At 45.8% G+C, this 23,231-nt stretch overlaps 12 protein-coding genes across 12 annotated transcripts; 4 read left to right on the top strand and 8 right to left on the bottom strand.

Annotated features, from left to right (window-relative positions):
- Window positions 1-58: 58 nt before the first annotated feature.
- On the top strand, window positions 59-2,553 carry EDB93DRAFT_1093121 (uncharacterized protein; the record flags this gene model as incomplete). Its single annotated transcript, XM_041446486.1, has 7 exons — window positions 59-770; window positions 827-964; window positions 1,015-1,399; window positions 1,456-1,567; window positions 1,617-1,633; window positions 1,689-2,352; window positions 2,407-2,553. The coding sequence occupies 7 exons, from the start codon at window positions 59-61 to the stop codon at window positions 2,551-2,553; spliced, it is 2,175 nt and encodes a 724-aa protein (XP_041303259.1).
- A 228-nt stretch (window positions 2,554-2,781) lies between these two features.
- On the bottom strand, window positions 2,782-4,761 carry EDB93DRAFT_862915 (uncharacterized protein). Its single transcript, XM_041457734.1, has 2 exons — window positions 4,610-4,761; window positions 2,782-4,558 (listed from the first exon to the last, which is right to left on the bottom strand). Exon 2 carries the CDS (start codon window positions 4,411-4,413, stop codon window positions 3,112-3,114), a length of 1,302 nt encoding a protein of 433 aa, XP_041303260.1. The 5' UTR covers window positions 4,414-4,558; window positions 4,610-4,761; the 3' UTR covers window positions 2,782-3,111.
- EDB93DRAFT_1232868 (uncharacterized protein) lies at window positions 4,732-6,146 on the bottom strand. The gene is made up of 2 exons (XM_041451307.1): window positions 5,805-6,146; window positions 4,732-5,753 (listed from the first exon to the last, which is right to left on the bottom strand). Exon 2 carries the CDS (start codon window positions 5,748-5,750, stop codon window positions 4,959-4,961), a length of 792 nt encoding a protein of 263 aa, XP_041303261.1. The 5' UTR covers window positions 5,751-5,753; window positions 5,805-6,146; the 3' UTR covers window positions 4,732-4,958.
- A 989-nt stretch (window positions 6,147-7,135) lies between these two features.
- Window positions 7,136-7,450, bottom strand: EDB93DRAFT_1254776 (uncharacterized protein; the record flags this gene model as incomplete). The annotated part of the gene is made up of 1 exon (XM_041453670.1): window positions 7,136-7,450. One exon carries the CDS (start codon window positions 7,448-7,450, stop codon window positions 7,136-7,138), a length of 315 nt encoding a protein of 104 aa, XP_041303262.1.
- An 878-nt stretch (window positions 7,451-8,328) lies between these two features.
- EDB93DRAFT_1254777 (uncharacterized protein) lies at window positions 8,329-10,378 on the bottom strand (the record flags this gene model as incomplete). Its single annotated transcript, XM_041453671.1, has 6 exons — window positions 8,329-8,722; window positions 8,761-9,245; window positions 9,291-9,313; window positions 9,362-9,600; window positions 9,654-10,090; window positions 10,142-10,378. The coding sequence occupies 6 exons, from the start codon at window positions 10,376-10,378 to the stop codon at window positions 8,329-8,331; spliced, it is 1,815 nt and encodes a 604-aa protein (XP_041303263.1).
- Window positions 10,379-11,647: 1,269 nt separating this feature from the next.
- Window positions 11,648-12,444, bottom strand: EDB93DRAFT_1107518 (uncharacterized protein; the record flags this gene model as incomplete). Its single annotated transcript, XM_041447730.1, has 4 exons — window positions 11,648-12,020; window positions 12,069-12,212; window positions 12,242-12,298; window positions 12,365-12,444. 4 exons carry the CDS (start codon window positions 12,442-12,444, stop codon window positions 11,648-11,650), a joined length of 654 nt encoding a protein of 217 aa, XP_041303264.1.
- Window positions 12,445-13,323: 879 nt separating this feature from the next.
- EDB93DRAFT_1107519 (uncharacterized protein) lies at window positions 13,324-14,117 on the bottom strand (the record flags this gene model as incomplete). Its single annotated transcript, XM_041447731.1, has 5 exons — window positions 13,324-13,341; window positions 13,394-13,511; window positions 13,564-13,873; window positions 13,930-14,016; window positions 14,072-14,117. The coding sequence occupies 5 exons, from the start codon at window positions 14,115-14,117 to the stop codon at window positions 13,324-13,326; spliced, it is 579 nt and encodes a 192-aa protein (XP_041303265.1).
- A 1,957-nt stretch (window positions 14,118-16,074) lies between these two features.
- Window positions 16,075-16,579, top strand: EDB93DRAFT_1044132 (uncharacterized protein; the record flags this gene model as incomplete). The annotated part of the gene is made up of 2 exons (XM_041444600.1): window positions 16,075-16,275; window positions 16,307-16,579. Coding segments are annotated over 2 exons (474 nt in total), but the record flags the coding sequence as incomplete, so codon positions are not given.
- Window positions 16,580-19,305: 2,726 nt separating this feature from the next.
- Window positions 19,306-20,534, bottom strand: EDB93DRAFT_1254780 (uncharacterized protein; the record flags this gene model as incomplete). Its single annotated transcript, XM_041453672.1, has 5 exons — window positions 19,306-19,380; window positions 19,446-19,865; window positions 19,902-20,041; window positions 20,090-20,434; window positions 20,501-20,534. 5 exons carry the CDS (start codon window positions 20,532-20,534, stop codon window positions 19,306-19,308), a joined length of 1,014 nt encoding a protein of 337 aa, XP_041303267.1.
- Window positions 20,535-20,740: 206 nt separating this feature from the next.
- On the bottom strand, window positions 20,741-21,579 carry EDB93DRAFT_1242819 (uncharacterized protein; the record flags this gene model as incomplete). The annotated part of the gene is made up of 3 exons (XM_041452067.1): window positions 20,741-21,038; window positions 21,090-21,268; window positions 21,325-21,579. 3 exons carry the CDS (start codon window positions 21,577-21,579, stop codon window positions 20,741-20,743), a joined length of 732 nt encoding a protein of 243 aa, XP_041303268.1.
- A 129-nt stretch (window positions 21,580-21,708) lies between these two features.
- Window positions 21,709-22,126, top strand: EDB93DRAFT_1254782 (uncharacterized protein; the record flags this gene model as incomplete). Its single annotated transcript, XM_041453673.1, has 2 exons — window positions 21,709-21,930; window positions 22,007-22,126. 2 exons carry the CDS (start codon window positions 21,709-21,711, stop codon window positions 22,124-22,126), a joined length of 342 nt encoding a protein of 113 aa, XP_041303269.1.
- Window positions 22,127-22,533: 407 nt separating this feature from the next.
- EDB93DRAFT_1107521 (uncharacterized protein) lies at window positions 22,534-23,228 on the top strand (the record flags this gene model as incomplete). The annotated part of the gene is made up of 3 exons (XM_041447732.1): window positions 22,534-22,761; window positions 22,825-22,986; window positions 23,007-23,228. Coding segments are annotated over 3 exons (612 nt in total), but the record flags the coding sequence as incomplete, so codon positions are not given.
- Between the last annotated feature and the right edge of the window lie 3 nt (window positions 23,229-23,231).

Consider the following 23,231-nt stretch of genomic DNA (forward strand, 5'->3'; position numbering starts at 1 on the left):
TCTCAGCGCAGCGACGACGTCACAGCAGCTTCCTCTGCTCATTCATTCTTTTTTGTGCATGAACGCTCTGCGTGCTCGTTTCATAATGGCAAATTATCGCAAAGTACCCATCTCCTCATTGCCCCTGCCGCCGTCAAGCCATATCGTGACACATAACCTTACCCCAGATCCAGTTACCCTGAGCCCAGCAGAGTTCTTCTCTGACGTCTTGCCCAACAAACCAAGCCTGCAGAGGCGTGCAAGGCTACTCTCAAAACAAGCGCACTTCTCGTATGTGAATCCAATGCCACTAGAGTTTCCCTATGAAATCACACCGCCCGACCCACCTGCTGTCATCGAGGACAAGGCTGCTTACATCGAGCAATGGCTCAGCGAGCGCGAAGCTCGTCATCAATCTCCAGTTAGCAGTCAAATTCAGCCTTCATTGAACAAATATACCTCCAAGCTCAGAGATAAGAAGAGGGTACTTATCGGGTTGTCTGAAACATGCCTCAGAGACTGCCTGCCACATCTAGACGTTGGCGATGCCTTTGAAGTGCTGGGGAAACCAGCCTTGACCCCTCTGATAGAAGAAGGAGTTGCTTCGACCTCTTCGCCAGAGGCTGAGGCCATCCGGCAGGAATTGGTGGATGTCTTGGGTGGCCATGCCGTTCTGATGGCACCCGAGTCCAGCTGTGGTCCTAGCTTTGCACCCTGGTCCGTTAGGTATAGCGGTCATCAGTTTGGCGTCTGGGCTGGTCAACTTGGTGACGGTCGTGCCATTTCAATTCGTCAGTCATCTACATCTATCACACGTCTGCTCCAGAACGTCTTAACGGGTTGCTAGACGTAACACCGCACCCTGAAGACCCTGAAACCACATACGAACTACAGCTGAAGGGTGCTGGGCGGACTCCCTTCTCTCGCACTGCGGACGGATTAGCTGTGCTTCGTTCATCCATTCGAGAATACCTCTGCTCAGAAGGTACAGATGGCCTCGCTGGTAGTATCGTGGTTGCACTAACGACATCATAGCCATGCATGCACTCTCGATCCCGACTACCAGGTCACTAAGTCTAATCTCCCTCCCTGACTTACCAGTCATACGAGAGCTCACAGAAAGCGCCTGTATCATCACACGCGTTGCAGAAACATTCATACGTATCGGCAACTTCGAAGCCCTCAGCCCTCCATCCAATTCTTTCTTTTTTGGTGGCGGTCAGCAAGACGCAGACTATGAGGCTTTGCGACAGCTGGGTGAGTGGACTGCGAGGAGGGTGCTGAAGCTGGAAGGTATCGACTGGGAGGCTGGTGATGCTTGGGGTAAAGAACTTCTGTGTGATGTTGCAAGACGAAATGCACGGATGGTGGCTGCTTGGCAGGCCTATGGATTTATGCATGGTGTTATGAACACAGACAAGTGAATTTTTCAGTTTTCCGCTTCCAATATTTAGGCGACTGACTATTTGGTTTCAGTATATCTATCCTTGGGCTGACGATCGATTACGGTCCATATGCATTCATGGACGTCTTCGACTCTTATCATATCTGCAACCATAGTGACGGAGAAGGTCGATATGCATACAAGGTAGGTCAAACATTATCAATGCCCGCTCGTAAGCTCACGTTCAACCCAGTATCAGCCAAACATGATGTTGGTCTTTTTAAGTCGCAATTGTCTTCCGATATTCTAACAAACACTCTTGCAGCATCTACGCCTGTCGTGCTCTCCTCAACGCACTCTCCCCACTCATTGGCGCAGAAGTCGCACGAGGCAACAAGGCAGTCCAACCCGGATGGGCATCTTCAGCCACGCCTGAAATGCTCGTCTCATGGCGCACAGTAGGCAAACAGCTTGAAGTAGAAATGGAACAGATCATCGAAGAAACCTGTGCCACAGAATACGGAAAATTGATGCGCAAACGCTTGGGGCTTCGTCGTCAGAAGAAAACGGACCAGCGAGAGATCGTGCAGCCCCTTTTGGACATGATGGAGGCGCAGCAGTTAGATTTCCATGGCACTTTCAGACGGCTTGCATTTTTCCACACTGGGATGATGAAGGAAGGAGATAGTGAGAGAATGGAGGCGTTCATCAAGGGGATTTTGAGCGGGACGCCTGATCTGGACCGTATGGATCATGGGAAGGTTACCGAAGAATGGATGGCTTGGTTGGACAAGTACAGTGCGCGCATTGAAAGCGAGCGCCATGGGGAAGAGTGGGCTGGCGAGGCTGACTTTGACCACGCCAGACAAGACGCCGCAAAAAGTGCCAACCCGCGTTTTGTGCTCAGACAATGGGTGCTTGAGGAGCTCATCAAGAAAGTCGAGGGAGACCTTGACAGTGGGAAACATCTCATAGCTAAAGTGATGCAGGTGAGACACCCATCATCGAGTTGCAGTTGACAGCAGCTTACTGTAACCCTCTAGATGGCATGTAAGCCTTTCGAACCGTGGGGAGCAGAAGGTGATGGCATACCAAGCGATGATCTCCCAGCAGAGACAAGAGAGGAGAGGCGTCTGTGTGGGCTAGGAGACAAGAGATTTTTGGGCTTCCAATGCAGTTGCTCAAGTTGAATTTGGTCAGAGAATACCTATAAGAACACGGGCTACCAACACGGGCCCAACTATTAGACGGCGTTTTCTAAGTTTATAATATAAACTCCTTCAGCACTATAAATGATCGACCATACCCTGAGCCTGTCGTTGTCGCTGGCCCAGTCATGGACTTGAACATCCTGAAAGCCTTGCACAAGTAAAAGCGCCTGCATTCCAAAGTCTACCTTATTCGTGTCAAGGTTCCTGCGAGAAGGCGCAGACGGTGAAGTAGTAACAATAAATATAACAAATATAACAAATCTACCTCAGAACATTTTGGATAGCGAGTGAACGAACAAGATTTAGTAACGCAACAGCAAAAACGCAAGACGAACTGTTCCGATGTGAAAGGTCAAGGAGTGACAAAGTGGGAGGGGTGCACGTCGATACCGGACCGTAAAGCGCCCCCACGAAAAAAAAATATGAAGGTGGGATTGCGCGATACAGATATGAAATAATGTATACGTACTCAAGATGGGTGCGAAATGAAGTTTGCACATATTAATGAAAAGCAAAATGTATTGCTTTGAAAGTGGATCATCTGAGTGGAACTTGCGTTGGGGGATATGGGAAGGCCGTCACGCTCACGGCGTCAACTTCATCACAAGACATGATTGTTGAGCTACGAGAGTAATTCGACAATCGCATGGATGACACGGATAGACCTGCCTCAGCTGACATGTCTAGTGCAGCGATAAGACTTTGCATAGCATGGGAATTGTTGGTGGCATTGTTATTTGGACGAGCTTCAAGTCTTGGAACGGGAGCATTTGAGTCAGCAAAGGGGTTGGATTCGGTTGTGGCGTTGGGAAGGAGTGCGCGCTTCTGGGATTTCTCCTGTGCGTTGAAGAACGGGTTAGTGACCCTTCGGCTGATGCCGCTCTTGACGGAAGCCGCATCTGCGAAAGGATTGCGCGAATCTCCCGCTTCTGACATCTCTGAACCATATGCATCAATATGGCCAACCTCTGCGCTCTCCCAGCGATGTGACCCAGACACGGTTGCGGGTGGCGTGAACTTGACCATAGTCATTGTAGGTGACATGGTGCCAGACAGACGCGAGTGCACGGAGAAGAACGAATCCCCACCAACAGTATCGCCATCCCATGAGATGGTTGGCACGCCATCAGCTTGGGGGCGACCCATCAAGCGCTGTACAGGTAGAGGTTTAGTGACAACCGTGCGACCTAGATCTGCAGATTTTGACGCCATCTCCTCAGCCAAGCCAGGATGATACCTGGCAAAGTGCTGCATCGTGCCTATAGACTCGCGGTTTCCATGGCTCTCAGAGGTCTTTTCTCCAGAGGTTGTGCTGGGTGTACGATGGAACATCGCGCCCAACTTCTCCATCGGCCCGGATGGAGGCCTTGGTGACCCATCCAGATGGCCCACCTTGTCATCGTTGAGGCGTTCCCAAGATTGTGAATGAAAGCGCCGGCGATACAAGTTGTCAGCACTGTGGGGCTGCGAAGTTGGGGAAGCCTTCCCACGGCGCTGCGGCTTTTGTCGTCTTGAACAGTGGATCGCTAAAAAGATTACCAGTACGAGGAGGATAAATGCACCGACGCAGGCGCCGATGACGGTACCTAATGATATGTCATGTTCAGAAGAGGAACTGGGTGAGGTAGTCACAGCAGATGAAGCTGATGACGAAGTCGGTGATGCGGACGGTGTCGAGGAGGCAAGTTGAATGCCCGTCTGGGAACCCGAACCAGGTACCGGTGTAGTGTTTTGGATGAGAGCAGTTGCGGTCGGTGAAGTGTTAGTGACTATCACGGACCCGGAGAGACCATCTAGCGTCTGTCGTTTTCGCAGAACATCGGGGTGATATTGGAACATGGTTGAATGGTATGTTGGTTACAATGGAAATGATTGGAAGGAGCGAATTCAAGAAAAGAATGTACCGCAGAATCAGCTTAGCGGAAGGAAGTGAGAGCCACAAAGCTGGAAAGTACTACTACGAATGGAATGATGTTGAAGCTTGCTGCTGAACAGGTCAATAACACCTAATACTCAATGGAACGATAATACTTACAGTCAAGCGAGCGAGCAAATAGTTTGCACGTCGCTGCTCGTTGCTCGAGGCGCCGCCTTTATCACTGTCGTTGGCAGTGTTGAAGTTGTAGACAACGCTGGTAAGCGCTGAGATGTAAAGATTGATAAGTTTGTTTAGTTACGAAAACTACGTAACAATATTTGCCTGCCGTGGCAGTCGGCTGCTTTAAATTATACTGTAGTAACAGGTGAAGTGTGCATTACATTAATGTCATGGCAATAACCAGGTACATACAAACGGGAGACAGGATCGTCTACTCCAGCATGGCGACCAACTATAGTGACGAAACACCGCTGCAGAAGGGAAATTATTCCTTTTATTAACCCAATCACAAGACGTTGGCTTCTTCAATGCGATGCAAAAGGAGCTTGTATTCGGGGAAGAGCAGGGTTGTCATCCTCTTCGTAAATCCCAGTAGGATGGGACTCCTTAGCACCATATCCGCCCAGTACGGGTTCCCACTCGTTGCGAGGGTATTGGCGAGGAAAGCATAGATGATAAGATCAACGCATGTTGGTTGCTCGCCGTCGTGGAAATACAAGTGATCCGACATCCTTGCTTCGAGAGCCTCAAAAGCCTCTTTTTGCAAGGACTGAACTTCTTCCTGGGAGTGACGCCCCATCCCAGCGTTCCAAATTGAATTCATCACCCTCCTCCTAAAAAACCAAGATATCATCGGCCGCATGGGCCAAGCCATGCTCCCAAATATCTCCTCGGCAGTCACTGCATAATTTTCGTCTATGTACCATCGATCTCGAACGATCGCAGAATATAGCAGTTCTTCAATATACGCCTGCCATGCTCTCGACTCGCCCTTCTGAACTGGAGTCAAGCTGGCGACGGCGTCCGGATCTTTCGTAAGTCCATTCTCGATGAGGTAGCGGATGATAAAATGAGAATCCGCGATGGTGACAGTTTTCCCGTCATGTTTGATGTCGGCAAAGGGAACTTTTCCCTTGGGAGCTTTCATTGGGACTGTCTCACCCACTTCGTATGATATGCCACTAAATCGGAGGAATACTTCCAGCTTTTGGCAGAAGCCAGACGAGCTAGGTGCGTCGGGCGGCTTGGCAACACCCCAGAGTACGACATGGGGACGCGACTCGGGTTCAGTAGACATGATCTGTACAGTTTTGAGTTAGCCTTATCAAATTTCATCGATGAAGAGACAAACCTATTTAGAAGCGAAGTTCAGACTTGTAAGTTGGGATACTGACTTATCTGCTTTATATTGCTGTTGTACAGCGATGCAAGAAGCATCAAGTTTGACTGCCAGGGATTTGTTCACAATGACGCGGCCCCTGTCATTCACTGGCAGTTACGAGATCCTGCGGCCGCAGTCGGCAAAGTCAGCCGACACAGGTACTAGCAGCCAGACCCGTATGGGTGATAGTCAACTCGAACCCTGAAGCTTGCAGATTGTACCTCAGCTCTCAGCAGTCGATTTTGTGTCGAGTTTCAGCGGTCCAACCCATAGGTGCCAGTCACTGTACTAATGTGGATTGACATGATGTACAAATGAGTGTTGTAACGTTACAAGTAAACAAGTGATTCTGACTCGGAATAGTGAGTCTATACTGTCATAATCATACATTAAATAGATTGTAATGATCAGTTATTTACCATACATGAATCATTGTTGTTACCATTTACAAGCAAGTAATGTATGAGGGTGGTGGATCCCTTGAGGATCCCTATCTTGATGATATATCACTAATGTATTACTTCTTGTTACTCTTATGATGACCAGCTGGTGATATATCACTGATGTATCACCCCAAATACAGGACCAGGTAGTGATATAATACTAATGTATCACTCTTGTTGCCCCTAAAATAGGCCAATTGGTACCATTTACAAGCAAGTGATGTATGAGAGTGAGGATCCCTGTGGATCCCTATTTTGATGACCAGCTGGTGATATATCACTAATGTATCACCCCAAACACAGGACTAGGTAGTGATATATTACTAATGTATCACTCTTGTTGCCCCTAAAATAGGCCAATTGGTACCATTTACAAGCAAGTGATGTATGAGAGTGAGGATCCCTGTGGATCCCTATTTTGATTACCAGCTGGTGATACTGTAGAGTTATGACTGTAACTTCGTCATGTGTCCCACCCCACAACAAATCAAACCTATTTGATGTGACGGTCACACTAAATTTCGGGGAGTGAAGCTATTTTGTGACACGCGGTAAAACAGGTAAAATTGCTAACAAAAAACCAAAAATCGCTATGGACAAGTCAGTTGTGCAACCAAAAATCATTATATAGGGTGTTGGCTATGCGTTTGCGCTGTCCTCTCCCAAAATGAGGCATCTCCTTGCTTTCCTCTCCCTCACCTGTGTTAGAAGCCTCAGCGACATGAGCATTTCCTGCAAGCTCTGACTCATACACCTCCGACTCGTTGTGTGGGATAAGTAAGCCGTTTGGATCAACACTGTAACCAGCTGGTGGGTTCTGGAACAATAGCCATCAAACCACGCTTGTCCAAAAAGTTGTCAAAGCTCTGATGAGAGTGCAAAAGATGGGATAGGACAGGATAAAAAGTCCTTTGGAAGCTCAGAATCATTCAAAGCAGATTTTTTGGAGAAAAAGCTAAGTGCTGATCCTTTATCGATGTCGTCGAATGCGAGGTTGATGGGAAGGTTGAGCAATGTATCCACGGAGAGATCTGGGGAGGGGATGGAGATACTGATCCACGGTGGCATAGATTGAAGGCGTTTGATTTCACGCTGAAGGATTTTTGGGGGACATGTCTGGGGAAATGTGCGACCACACGAGATCCATTCTGAAGGGTCAAAATTGATGGACATGCTGAGGAAAGGCTAAACTCACATAGAATGTAGTTGTCCATCCTTTTATCCATTCTAAATATGCCCATGGCGGAGGGCAACAACGTGAGGATCTGTGGTCCATGTCACCACCAAAAGGAAGAGAGAAGATTGTTGCACCGAGTCAGGTTGTGACTTGAATATTTGGTTGGGGCGAAGCTAATTTGGATAGGTCACATGTCACAAGGGCCTATGAAGCTGTGAAGCTAAGTGTAACATGGTCACACCCAAAAGGGCGCGAAGCCATGGTCGTAACTCTACAGTATATCACTAATGTATCACTCTTGTTGCCTCTAAAACAGGACACAGGTTGTGATATATCATTGAAATAACAAGCATGTAATGTATGAGGATGAGGATCCCTATCTTAAAGACCAGCTGGTGATATATCACTAATATATCACTCTTGTTGCCTCCAACACAGGACACAGAAACAGACAGGGGTTGTACCAGTTTGGACTACTATTGGCCAAATATAAGTCAACAATCAATGAATTTTTACCAAGTTCCGCTGCAGCAGAGTCCAAACATCACATGACGTACATAGTCCCTACTCAGAGCTGCCTGTCCGACATCAATCCATAAAGTTGCACAAATTAACAATATATCTTAGACAAGTTTAAAGTTACAAGTCACACTGCTTAATGAATTTGTTTGAGCTCCCCACCAGTTGTAAAGTCTATCACATGTGAATTGTTCTAACAGCAGGAGTGTCTGTGACATTCATCATTTCATGTGCTACATCACGAATGCAAACTAACAAAATAAGTAGAGGTATTACAAGACTGGCTAGTAGGAGAAGTATCACAGAAGTCAAACATGTTACTTTTTGAGTACAGTACTAATATATCACTGATACATCACCTTGCGGGTGCTCCATGCATAAGATCTAGCCTCTGCTGCTTCTTCGATGTTGAATTATCTTTCCCAATCTTCCCATTGCCGATGGAGTTTGCAATGTTATTGCGAGTCGACTCCTTGCACTCTCGCTTTGATCGTCCAAGCACAAGGGACTCAACAGGTTGCGTGAGAGGTTGAGGTGGCTCAAAGTTAGGCTGCATGAGAGGAGGAGGCAACTTAATGTCAGACTGTGTGAGAGGAGGAGTGAGAGGAGGCGACTGCTTGATGTTAGGATGCATGAGAGGGGGAGTGAGAGGAGGTGACTGCTCAACATTTGGCTGCATGAGAGGAGGAGCAAGAGGAGGCGACTGCTCGACATTGGGAGCGAGAGGAGGCGACTGCTCGATAGACTGCCTGAGAGGAGAGTGAGGAGGCACTGCTCGATGTTAGACTGCATGAGAGGAGGTGACTGCTTGACGTTGGGCTGCATGAGAGGGGGAGCAAGAGGAGGCAACTGCTTGACGTTAGACTGCATGGGAGGAGGTGACTGCTCAATGTTAGGTTGCAAGAGAGGAGGTAGCTCAATGTTAGATATTACTGCCTGGTTAGAAGGCAGATCTGGCCAATTTGGACCCAATGGCTCATTGAGTAAGTCAGTCACAGACATGCGATCCAAAGCAGCAGAATCATACAACTCCAAGCTGGACATGGACTTTGCTGTGGGTAGAGTATTTCCCTCTGGCATGGGAAGAATGGGACCATTATCATTGAAGAATGACTCCGGTCCTGAGATGTCAAGACCAGAGAAGGAACCGCACTGATGGTCATTGAATGGTATCATCTGAGACAATGGTGGAAGGAGTGATGTATTAATTGTTGTGCTGGAGTCAATTGGCATCGGAGACAAGGTTGTGATTGCAGAGCCTGCTTCGAATGGCTGCGTGGGGTTAGACTTTGAGGGACTCGGACTCGGTGAACCTACTGTTCCCTTCCCTGTCACATCAGCTGCATAGAATGATCAATGCATTACAAGTTGTGAGAAGTTGTAAGTACTCACGAAAGGCCTGCTTAACAAATCTGCATATGGCTTCATAATGTGTTCATTGCAATCAGAGTAAGCACAATTGAATGTGTTTCCCATTGCCGTTTGCACCACATGAAAACTCTCAATTTGAATTTTCCCACCCATTCCTGGAGAAGGCCCGCCCATCAACACAGAAAACGCCCAGCCCATTTGTTTCGCCAGTCCCGCAAATATATCAGCTAGAACCTTGGGTAAATTTTCGATATTCCTGGAAGACGGTAAGTTCTCTGAGTCAGTTGACAATGCATTACTAAGTCTTACTCAGTGAAAGAAATGTCTTTGTCTTCGCTCGAACTCCTCTTGCGGTCTTCACTCCACTTCTTAATGAAATCGGCCACCTCTGACTTGATCTTGGGAGTCTCGTTTTCAAATAGAGTACGTGTATGCTTCTTGACAAGAGAGAGTCTGACCTTCTTAGGTAACGTCTGCCTCACATTGCCCATGTCACCCTCTTCATCTGAAGTCATCGGACTCAGACCAGCCTCTTGCTTGAGTACCTTCATCTCCGCATCAATGACTGGTTTGATACGTGTCTTGTAGTATAACTTTGAATAGGCCTCAGCAGGCTGTAACGTGCGCGTTCCTTTGAGGCTCAATTGAGACACTAACATTTTCTCGACAGAGCTTGTCGTCTGTGCCTTCATCTTGCGCTTAGCACTGTAATTCCCGTACGTGTTACGGAAGCGATGTATGAGTTGCTAAAGGTCAAAAGTTAGTACATGCATTAATGCTCATGTTACAATGTGTACTTTTTTGCGTGTATTTACAACATTTGCATTGGCAACTTTCTGTTCTGTGGTGAGTTTTGTGTCAAGGGGGATATCGGGAAAGAGATGCTCCCTCTCTGGCCATCTGGAGTGATAGTCTTCGAAAAATGGGGCCCAGAATGGAGTGTAATCGCCTGCTGCCTGACACTCAAGGTATTTTTCTTGATACTCCTCCATCATTTCAAGTTGCTCAGAGGTGAACTTGGAGTGAGGAGCCATTCTAGATTATATTCAGTTTTAACTACAATAAAAACAAGAAAATTTGTCTTGTACCTTGCTATCGATTATTGAACTGTGTGCGCGGGGCTAAAGCAATGGGCAAGGAGTGTCACAAGCAATGTATGAGCCTTGCAAGACTCGGAGATGCAGACGGTCATACGCACATGAAAAAAGGAAGTATAAATCTCACTTCACCGAATCATAAGGTCCAAGATCTGAGATCACAAATTGACAGCCGTGCATGCATGAAGGCTAAGTACTGCAGAAAGATGGTCAATCTTAGTGTCGCTACAGAAATGTCACCCGATGATATTGGCAAATCACAAATATGGCAGAAGACAGCAATCCTGTGTCCTTCCGTGTCCCAACATTGCTGTCCAAGGATCAGCAAGGAATGGTCCAATGCAACAACCAGCTATACTATCATTGGGCCAGAGTTGCAAAATATGACCACCACATTTTCATATGTCGTTTTTTGCTACACATTAAGACAAAATAATTATACGAAAATATAGCTATGTGTGTCACAGCTGAGCTCCAGTTTACAAAAGAACAAAATGTGTTCAAATGATGCTGCCAGAGGGATGCTGACACAAATGTTAAAAACAATAGAGAGTTGCAAAATTTCTCATGGGCGAATTGGCACAGGTGTCACACCATGTCACAGCATCAATTTTGCAAAACTGAACTCCAACACAGCAAATGGTGCATTGCAAGCGAATTTAGAAAATAGGGGTGCCTGAAAGTTTCGCAAGGTGTACACTGCCGCACTCAAATTTAGTTCTCCGTTCCAAGTTGTCACACTTGATCATTCTCTGACATCAATGCTTGCATTGTCGATAACAACCGCAACTGTGCTTCATTCTCACTGAAAAAATTCTCAGAAGGTGAGCATAGTTGTCAAGTGTATGTAGAAGAAAAAAATCATTTTTTGGTTGAGATTTTTGCTTTCACCTGACTATTCTACATGAAAAAAGGCAACTTTGAATGATAGATTTGAAGCCGTACACATTCCTCATCTTTATTCTTATAAAACAAAAATACTGTCCTGTGAATATATGTTAGAAGGTCCTATGTCTAACAGTAGATGGCTTAATATGTGTTGTTGCATGTGCTATGAGGCATTTTGCAACTCTGGCCCAATGATAGTACCGCAAGAAAGTGACATTTTGATAATCGGACTGTGACATCTATGAGGTTCTAGGTATGTTTATTTGTACTATATAACTAGTAGGCAAAACTCCAACACTGCAAAACAGTCACATGCAATTACTGTGACTGAAATAACAATTCTCCTCCATCATACATGACTGCCAATTCAGTAATACTGGTGAGACCGTAAATAAACACTTCCTCCAATGCACTCAGAAGATGATGAACCTCCTTGCCTATTCCCTGGACTTGAACCAGCTTTGGTCCCACACCATAGTACTGCAGGATTCCAGCCTCCTCCGCACGAGCATCTTTCTCCAGTCTTTCAAGTTTCCTAATTGAAGGGATAATGTCTTCAATGTCGAGTGTATTGTCCATGCATTTTAGTAGTGTGAGGCAGATAATATCGAGGTAATTGTATATCTTAATGTCCGGGCCACCAAGAAAAATCACAAGACAATTCTTGATATGTGAGGTCGGAGACTTATATCTAAAAATTTGAGTAGCTGTTTGCAGAAAACAAGAGAGAAAAAGCTACCGCAAATTATGTATAGGAGGTTCAGACTCAGAGGTCAAACGTTCAGGTGGTCCTAGGTGAGGTTGATGAATTTGATTGGACTCAGATATTTCATCGGCATCTTCGTTATTAACGTGGTCTTGTGACCTGCTGTGTGATGATGAACTTGAAAAATGATTGAGCATTCAACTTACCTGCATTTACATTGACAATGATGCTCTTTGTTTTTGGGACAGAACTGTTCGCGGTTCCTGGAATAGTAGAAACACGGCAAGAACAAGACACAGAGTTTAATGGTGTGTAGATATTCCACATACCTTTGGTAATAACTATGTCTGTATGCACGAGCGGCCTTTGCCTGCTCCTCAGGACTATGATGGAGATGAGGTCGCCCCATGAAGTGGTGCTTTGGGAGATCTAGATGAAATGAGGGTGAATGAAGAAGGTAAAAGAAAGGAATATAAGGAAATGAAGGAAAGCGACATGTGATACGAATGAACTGGTGATTCTATCTAGGTAAATGGATAAAAGAAAGGAACATAAGGAAATGGAGGAGATGACAAGGAATGAGAGTATATGGTACAATGGAACTATAGTGAGGGAGTATTATGAAGGTGGGTAAAAGAAAGGAACATAAGGAAATGGGGGAGTATAAGGGAGAGTACTCACATGTCAGTAGCATGACAAAGTACAATGAAATGGATTCACTGGTGAACCCTATCGTCAAATGATGGTGGTTCATGAAGCATATTATGAAGCGGGTAAAAGAAAGGAATGTAAGGAAATGGAGGAGTATGAAGAAGGAGAGTATGTGGTACAATGAAATAGATTCACTGGTGAACATTTGAACCCTTTGAAGGGCATGAACAGTCAGTAGCTAGTAGTATATCTAAATGAGGCTCACGCAAATTAATGCGAGTTTTACGCACCATTTACTATGAAATAGACACTATTCCTGCAACTAAACACTTGCTACTTGGTGTCAGTCTGTCGAGTGCTTTCCAAGCCCATTCGCAGAAATTTTGTTGTTCATGTTCAATTGCAATGACACTCACCAACATGCAAAACTCAAGATTAATGCAAGTTTTATTGTAGTGACACTTTGTACACTTCACTCCTATCAATTAGACACAACTCAATATATTCTAAAAGTTCTTTACAAGCAAAATAGTTCGTGTTTAGTGACCATGACACTTGTCATTGAAAATACCAAAGTCAGTTATCCTCAAGATTCACGACACACATCATCAAGAACGCAATGATAAGCACCAATGAGTCAATTCGCAACCAAACACTAAGATACATGCTATATAATTACAACACATGATAGTCCATACCATTCACACCTGCGCAGCTGTCCCAGCATCAATCGCAGCCATGAGAGCCTCAATGCCTTGATCAATAGTCTCTACCTTAGCAAAAATGGCGTGGCTCACACCCAACACCTTGGGACTGACATTGCCCCTGCCAAGAGACCAGATAAGCCAAGGTCATCACCAAAACACAAAAGACCTACCACCCTGAGAACACTCCAATCTTGCGGCCCCTTGTAACATAGTAAAAAGGCGGTGCAGCATCACTGGCAACCAGGATGTTGAAGCATACATGCCTGTAAGTGTGAAGAATACAACCCTCCGCCATCACATCTTTCACCTCAGCCAAATCAACATCCTTATCCATGACGGTCACCACAAAAGTAACAGTGGGTTTGGAATCAACGACTGCCCTAGTGGTAGACTCAATATGTGCCGGCTCTTTGTCATTGCCAGACGAAGAGCCTGATGGCGAGTCAGCGGTGTCTTGAGCATCAGCTTCACCTTGAGGCTCTAGAAATGTACATCAGCTGTACATTTTGAGAAAACAAAAATATTAAGGAACTTACCGGTGATGTCGGAGGGGAGAGCATTAGCTAAAACTGTGCGATCATTGGTAGTGAGATTTAATACCGACAACAATTTGATGACAGCATCTGAGAGATAAATGAATGAGAGTCGTGCATCATTTATAATATGGATAGTGCTCACCCAATGCCAGAATAGTGTCTTTGGTTGCAGCGATAGTATAGGTCATCATGGATATAGATGTGAGAACTGATGTATGAGTGATGTATGAGACGAACAGGCAAACACAAACTCACCTTTTATGCTGTCGAGGCAGACTTTGTTGGCCACATCGAGGACAACTGGAGGATCAAGTTTCGAAAGCATTGAAAATCCTTGTTGAGGATTGTACATCCTGTCATATGCTCAAAGCGTGTATAGAGGCGAAGCATGTATTGTTACAACTTGGATAGTATCTGTTGGCGACACTCAAACAGAGCGTGTGTCATCAATGGTTGAGGATGTCCTTGGGCTAGCCCAAGGTTAGGGGTCTTACTTGGCGAGACTTCGGCAAGTAAAATTTAATGCCTATGTCCAAATCAGGTAGCTTATGTCAAGCGAAGCTCGACGATAAGTGTATCTGCCAAGGCTTACAACACCCAAAGGTTAATCATAAGATCTGTGCTTTGCTCAATGACGAAGTCGATGAGTAAAGATCAAGACTAGAGACTTATCTGCGATGAGCAGATAAGAAAGTAGAATATAGACTGCTGGCTAGGCAGAAGGAATCACTCTTGTTAGGAGTAGGAGGTCAAGAACCAAGTAGATTCAAGTTAAGGAACTAGATACATGGTAGCGAGTTTATATAGAGGAGAGGACACATATTAGTGGATGATAACTCATACTACCGGAAAGGGAACTGGTCAAAGGGTGATACTGGAAAAGGAAGGCATGTTCGAGGTGAGTCATAGGCAAACCGGAACATGCAGATAGGAAATAAGTCAAAGAACCAAAATAGGAAGTGAAACAAGCAGGGGCACAATCGTGCAACTGCAGAGCTAAGTATAAGTACAAACTTGTGGCTGCGCACCAAGTCATAGATCAAGAAAGGAAACAGAGCAAAGGAGATGCAGCGTGCATCGTATCATAGGTTACTGTCTGGACGGTAAGGGTAAAGGGGACTGTCCACAGGATCAGACGACGGGTGGAACAGAGCATGGGTATGCTTTGTCAGAGAAAGGGTCCAGCCAGATGTACTGGCTCTGCTGGAGCAACAGGTAGAGGGTGAAGGGGAATGTGAGGATGACAAGGATAACAAGAGCAAGGTCAGGGTAAGGGTGTGATGCAAGGGCAGAGACGAGGAGGATAAAAAGAAAAATGGTAGGGGCCCAAGCATCTAGATGTTCTTGTAACATGTATTAGAGGATCAAATTTCGAACATCAAGAATCTTTGTTGATGATTATATATCCCATCACGTGCTCAAAATGTGCAATGAACATTCACCTTTTCCGACTGACTCAGCACTTTACACTTATTACAATCAGGATTATTTACTTCTACTTTCAGACTGAGTCTGGCAATGGTACAATGGTCAGCAATATTGGCTTTGATCTGCCATGTCACACGGTATGTGGTTCTTAGACTACCTTATTCCGAGTAGACCGTTGTGTGGAAACCACGGGATTCTTACTGTCTGTAGCCTCTCAGTTTGTGTAATCGAATTCAAGCAACACCAATCTTCTTTGCCCATTGCCTATGTGTTGCACGGAGTGAAGAACATGTATCTAAGACTATACAACATTTATTCAACAACAGGCCTGTCATGGTGGGCCAACCAAGCAAGAAAGCCAAGTTTTCGCACTATGTGGATGTCAGTGAGGCTCGTCCTGCACCTGCTTATGAGCGTTTCCATTCCTATGGCATACAGCATGATGGGGAGATGTCTGTCAACACTACATATGTACTTTCTCAACCCGCCGATGAAGCACCAGCTCACTCCTCATCTCCTATCTTACCAACTGTTGATGATTGGAATGAACCTGATTATTAAGAGCCTGACTCAGAGTTTGACATGCTACAGGAATCTGCACAGATACCAAAGAAGAAAAGGACTGCTGCGGTATGTGTCACACTTAGGATGATCAGGCGCTTACTCAAAATTTTAAAGGATAATCCTTTGTTGCAATGGCTGCCCGAATGCTCCCATTTCTTAGATGAGATAATCCATCTTGAAGGACGTGGTCACAAGGGGATACTTCTGAATTGCCATTGTGGAACCGAGGACGCCATACATCTTTACCGTTGTAGAGATTGTTTTGGGGTCGAAATGGTCTGCCAGATGTGTGTTGTTGACCGTCACTTAAGCAATCCGCTTCACCGCATAGATCTATGTATTCTTTGTTGTTATGTGCCCTATTTCTTTATTGTGATTTCACCAGGTGTGGAACGGCAGCTTCTTGGAGAGTATTGCATTAAAGGCTCTTGGACTGCGCGTGCAGCTCGGCCATACCCCCAGCGAGCACTGTTACAATGCTCAGCCAGTATCTTGCGATGAATTCACAGTAATTGATGCACACGGCATCCACGATGTCACAGTCAACTTTTGCGGATGCAAAACTGCACAGATCCGCTACAAGCAACTTCTACGAGCTCGGTGGTTTCCAGCTACTACAGCTGACCCATGGACAGCAGCAACCTTCAGCATCTTGGAATTATCACATATTACAGTGACATATTTCCGTATTATATGGGTCACCTGACCTACATAATATCCCGTATAAGATAGGCCGATGTGATGTGTATCCTCGATGTTGACAGATGGGCTGGGAGGGATATTATTCCTGATGGAGGCGGGTGGGCCCATGTGTGGAATATGTAGAGTAGATGAGTGGGCCGATGGACATGAATATTCTATAGACGGATGGGCCAAGGTAGTTGGATATTATGTAGATGGGTGTACCAAGGTAGGTGGGCATCAGATAGACGGGTATGCTGAGGGTACTTGTCATCACATACATGAGTGGGCCCAGATATATACTATATTAGACGGGTGGGCCAGCCGAGGGTACATTGTGTCACATACACGGGTGGGCCCAGATATATATTATCTTAGACGGGTGGGCCGAGTATCAAGGTAGGTGGGTATCAGATAGACGGGTGGGCCGGCCAAGGGTACTTGTTATCACATACACAGGTGGGCCCAGGGATATATTATATTAGATGGGTGGGCCGAGGGCGGTATATAATATAGACAGGTGGGCACAGGTGAATGATAATTGTAAAACAATGCAGTACTGATTGCTGAGTAGCTAATTCGGGTGAAGCGTAATGAGTTCCTGCAGCTGCAGGTTCATTACTGTTGCATTTCTGTATGAGAAGCAAGGTTCTGACTACCGAAATTCGAGTGAAGCGTACCAAGTTCTGAGACCCGGGTGTCAATAAACGAATATCTGATATCCAGCACACTTCCAATGATCGGGTATTTTCATTGAGCAATGGGTGGTAATATATCTTTGACAGCCAACATCATGGAAGGTTCTCTTATCAGAACCTCATGTTCACCACCTACCGAACACCAAATGCCAAGTTCTGACTACTGAAATTTGAGTGAAGCGTGCCGAGATCCAAGCCCCAGGAGTTGACAAACGAATATCTGATATCCAGCACACTTCCAATGATCTGGTATTTTGGCTCCCTTATCTGATCCTGACTATCTCCACCACCTTTAACACCAACCTCTGGGCGTCCAGCATTCAGCTTCTGATTTCCCAAGATCGACTTCATCATGAATGGTTCTTCCACTTCTGCAATTGAAATAAGCCTCCGGTGCACTTGGGCCCTGACAGTCACTCATGAGGCATGTGAATATACTGCACAGAAATTCAATGCAGAGAAGACAGGAGGATACCCAGTGATGGCCTGAAATCGATTGGTAGATCGCCTCATAAAGGCATATAAAAATCCGAGTGGGTCTTCCTGCAGATTCAGAAAATTCATTTGATCATTCAAATTCCTTCATCACAGTTCAGATGAACATCAACATTGCAAGATATAGCAAATTGATCTCCACGAAGAACACTGGGCACAATGGGGAGAAAGAGGAGAAGTTGCTTAAGAGATGTCCTCCTGGCCATGAGGAGACAAGGTTTGTGGACATACCTGCCACCATTCTAGATGTGTCCGACACCATCATTGCATGGTACCTCCCAGACGCCCTGACAGCCGAAACACAGGTGTGTGATATACATTGTTACTCAATATATATTAAATACCAAATGGTAACCACAGAAGGAAATTTGGGCAGCCACCAACTTGCTGTCTCCGAGTCTGGAAAGAAGTGTGAAGGTCGATGGGAATTGGCGAACCAATCCAGAGTGGTTCAAACACCGCTTGGAAGATGTTGGCTTACCTGCCGGGTGCATCAATTTATCTCCGGCATGGTTTCAACAGGGGCATGAGGTAGGATTTGATAGGATGATGATTTTGGTAGTTGAGCTCACCAATCCCATAGAATCTAGCAGACCCGGAGGTATCTGCATCATTAAAGGGACCATTGTCCAAGGGAATCCTAAATGCCATTGCAAGGCCGGCAGCCATCGCATCAGCAGCGCTCAGGATCATGCATCCGGAGCAGTACTGGGCAGGGTTACGAACATTTTCAAGCCTGGGAGAAAAGGCAGAAAGCAAGGAACTGCCAAGAATGTCCGAGATCCTCCAGTACTGGGCATCCGTGTTTAACACACTATCCGTCATTTCCAATCATCAAACCCTGCACCGTCGAGACCATTTATCAATTCCTGAATGCTTCGATATTCTCACCACTGTGGAGAATTATTCTAATGCTCGGATGAGCATGCCAAGCCTTCAGCTGGAGTTCAGGTACAATCCCGGGTGTATGATTGGATTTTCCGGAAGGATTGTCAGACATGGGGTCATGAGGTGGAGGGGGATAGGGTTGGGTGGGCATGGTATATGAGGGACTCTGTTCATATTTATGCTGGGGTTCCTGTTATATCCCATCAGCAATAAACCATTCATTTATCTCGGGAATCTATCAAAACGGTCTGCAGGTGTTGAAATGCTGCCTGGGTGTCCTGCGCCAGCAACAAATACATTCGGGATTGCCTTCTGGAGTAGCATGCATGACCCGGAAGTTGTTTTGTGAATGATTCCTGCATCCAGTCGCCCCATTGGGTTGCTTTCCACAAGAAAAAGTTACATGTCCAATCCATCTCGAATTGGACCAACATCAGCTCTTCCTTCCATCGATCCCATAGTGCCTTTGCTCAGAGCCAGTGAACTCGGTAAACTTTATATTCATCCAGTCAGCTCAATGTCGGACGCGTCGAGCATTAGGGAACTCACATTCCTCATTCCATGATTGATCCGGACCATGCATGTCGACCTTGACAGACCAGAACCACGCGAGGGATTCATTTCATTGACCGTGGGCATTTGGATCACCCATGGCAGTGCTGACTTTGAGCTGCTCATGAAGCAGGGGTTTGTACTTCTGAAGTTGGCCATGCCCATGTCAAGTTTCATTATTTGTGTCCTGGTCTTGGTATATATACTCACATGCAGGGAGACAGCCTGCTGCACTGATGTCACCTGCGACCAGGCTCGAGTTTTCAGGGCTTGAGATTTGGCTTGCCTGACTGTCATTTGGAATAGGACTGCCTTGTTGCACAATTGAATGTGGAGGTTGTGAAGGGACATCTCCAGCGGAATGAGATCCTCTGCCATCAAGTGTCTGCATCGATCTACCCTGAGGTTTGATGGCAATGGGATCACAATGAGCTCAGGCGAGTTCGTCCATGTATCAGATGTCTTGGTAAAATCTTCTGGGTCATCATCAAGATCATCTAGGATGTCTATGTTCAAGTCATTATGATTGTCATCTCCATCGAATCCCTCTCCGAGATGCGTGACAGCAGAATGCATAAATCCATCTATCTGGCCTTGGAGATGATCTCGTTGCCGGGCGAGGTCTAATCTCTGTGTCTCCATAGTTTATTTTCTGATTCTTCGGACCTCAATGAGCAATGCAATTTGAGCCTCCTCGATTGCCAACCCCATAGATATCCATATCGCCACAGATCTCCGAGATGGTGCTGTATTACGGGCATTACCCTGCTCTAGCAGTCTAAGTTCAATTTCCTTTTTGCTTGGTGCTGAGTGTGAAATTAAGTCGGACTTCTATGGAGACATGGTCAGCTTACCCTTCTTGATATTTATCTTGTAAACATCCATCGCCACAGGATTATTTATTCTGCTGGATTGAGTGATCCTCTCATTGGCCAACCATTCTGTCTTCAAATTAGTGGGTGCTGCTTCATCGAGTCTGTCGAAAGCCTTTTCACTTTCGGCGATGCAATTTTTCGCCTGCTTGTATTTACAGCAAAGGGTCCTTTTCATGTGGATCATCTTGCAGAAGTTGGAATCGTTCATCTGAAAATCGAGACATTCCTGTCGATGAGGGGATGACATTCCCCAAGCAGTGGGGGAAATTAGGTTAAGACGTGCCCAGAGAGTCTCCATGATCTCTCCATCTATCCGGCCAATGCCTTCAATGAAATTTGACGCATATCAGACATAGCAGCTGTCTTGATGTCCATGCACATGCCACAAACCAATGCCGGGAATGATGGTCAATTCCGGTACCATTTCAAGAAATTGGCTTCAATCCACCCAAACCCGAAGGTGCTTGTTGTATTGACAGTTGATGTCATAAAAGGTGACAGCCCTGGTAATGCCTTCCATGTTGTGCTGGGCAGCCTTGCAAAGGGCGTAGTCCATGTTCATTTGTCTGCAAATGATGCATGATCAACTCATGAATGTGGAACTTCATGTTCGGCTTGCCTTTTGCCTTTCTAAAAATCGACCATCGCATGAGGGACAAAGCAGCCATGGCGGGAACAAGCAACTCCCCCGATACCCATCGACTCCAGCTTGTGCTGAGCCACATTTGCTTGATTTACTGCCTGGTGATTGTTGCAGCTAGATTTTTCCAAAGTGTCAGCAGCCTCCACAAGATGCGCTTTATACCTGTCCTTTCCCACCATGAACCCCAGCCCATCTGCAAGCCATACTTCATCAAATGGCTTGATGGGATGCAAGTGTTTGGCTTTGAAATTACCGTCCATCACAAATGACCAGGTATATTTCCAGCTTGGAGTTCTTATCATCACTTAGGTCACTTAAGTATGAAACTAGACTCACTCATCAAGTGTTTCATTCCCTGACAAGGATATGTTGATCCCAGGCTGAGGACATGTCGGGCAAAACAATGCGAGATCTCCGGCATTAGGAGCATTGGAACGATGGCCAAAGCCATGCCATTTCATGGTCTTCAACTGCCTCCACTGTCGAGCAACTCTCATGAGCTCTCTGTATCGGTCCTTGCCAAGTGCCTTATCAATATAATGTCCTTTAGATGAAGGAGATATATAATTACCAGAACAAGGTGAGGAAACATGCTAGAGGTCATTCGCCGGAGCTTGCTGTAATAGTTCATTGCAGAGGTGCCACATTCTAGGTTGTCCAATAGAAAATTATCAAGCACTCTGAAGGTGATCACAGTCTTCGGTTTGTTGAATGATGCAGGGAAAAATCCATGTCGAAACATTTGAATATCCAGACTCATGGCATTTGGACAATCGCAGCATCGAACCTCAGGGCAATGAACTCCGGACTTGTCGACGATGACCATGGTGTTTTCCTTAAGCTGGAACTCTGGTCCCGACATGGATGGTAGATCTTCAGGCTCAAGCTGGTCTTTGGGTTCGTCTCCTTCGAACAAATCCCACCTATGTGTGAGTACAGGACATTCTTTGCCATCATGACCGAGGTGTATGACGAGTCCAACATGAGCGAGACAACTTTGCTCGAAGAACTGACCATTCCATTGACTGATCCAGTGGAAAGGATTGCGATGATGTTGACTCCTGCAACATCCCGTGCAATAGAGTGGCTCCCCAAGACAATCTTGACATTTGTAGACCCTATCCTGGTCGCAGATGACACATCTCCTATCTTCTGGAGGAGCTTCTCGATCCAGGAGGTGATGCAGATATGATTCCTGCCTTGGGAGCCATTGCCTCAGGTAGTCATTCTGGCTCTGCATTTGTTATACTTAGCAAGGTTTGAACGACACTCCAACGGTTTACATTCACTTGCCATTGTTTTTGGAAGCTGCAAAGGCTCAAATGAGCCTTGGTCTTGCTTATAAGTATTATCAGGACAGTCTTCCCAAGTAGGTGGTGCAGGAACAGGCTGAAGTGTTGGTGATTCTGGGGGAGAGTTAGGCATAGACCTGTAGGCATGTCGTCTTGCGCTTGCAAGCAGGACCTTGACCCAAGTTTTCCTACCTTTTCTGCCCCTTGCTTCTACCCTGTGGGATTTTTGCAGCAGGGTGCATAGACCTATCTTCATCTTATTTTTGAATGTTGCAAGAACAGTATTAGCTCAGGAAGGTCACACAAATTGTTATTCCAATGCTATGTTTGTGTAGTATTGGTTGTTCATTACAAATTTATTTCCATTAATGGCATCATGTCCGATATGGGTTGATTAACCAACTGTTAGGCTTTGGTCAAAGTTGAACTTTGAACCAATATTAATTACACCTTGCTTACCCTCAGCACATTCACCAATCAGAGTCACCATGGCAAGATCAGGTCATTCCACTCACTTGTCTCCTGGAAGACATAGGGCACATCAACCCCAGACACAGAGGCTCACAGAAACTGAAATTTCCGAGCTGAAGAACTACCTTCCTGAGTGGACTTCTGCGAAAAGGAGTGAGAAGCAGGCAGTTTTCACTGCAATTGCCAGGGTTGCCAGGTTGTTTGCACCAAAGGTGGACCAAGGACAATGGAAAAAGAGGAAGCAGGTGATACATCCTTGTTGCAATGCAAAAAAAATTTTAATGTCTTACACTTCCTTCAATGCTCAGATGTACAAGACTTGGTTGTTCAACAACAAGAAAAAGAAGGAAAGGAAGGACATGATAAAGTATGGGAGGAAATGGACGCCTAGGATGGTGATCTACCAGGAGAATCAGGAAGAGGTGTTGAAGAGGATCGAGGATGAGTTCAGGGCAAAGCCAGAGATCCTGGTATGTTCAAGCATTATCAGGCAGCTGTGAAGAGAGTCATGGCTGAATTGTCTGACGACGAGTTGGAGAAGGCGAAAGAAACCGCTGAAGAATGGTCCAACAACTGTCCTCCTCCTGAGATACAAGCACTGGTCGCCCGTAAGAAGGGACCTGCATATATGGAGCACTTTTCGAAGGAGATGTGGAGGCAATGCAGGATGAGAGTGTTTGTGTTGTCAGCTTGGAAGAATGAACAGGGCAAGGTG

This window comes from Suillus bovinus (genome assembly GCF_016758785.1).
Source record: "Suillus bovinus strain UH-Sbo-P2 chromosome Unknown EDB93scaffold_79, whole genome shotgun sequence".
Classification (NCBI taxonomy): domain Eukaryota; kingdom Fungi; phylum Basidiomycota; class Agaricomycetes; order Boletales; family Suillaceae; genus Suillus; species Suillus bovinus.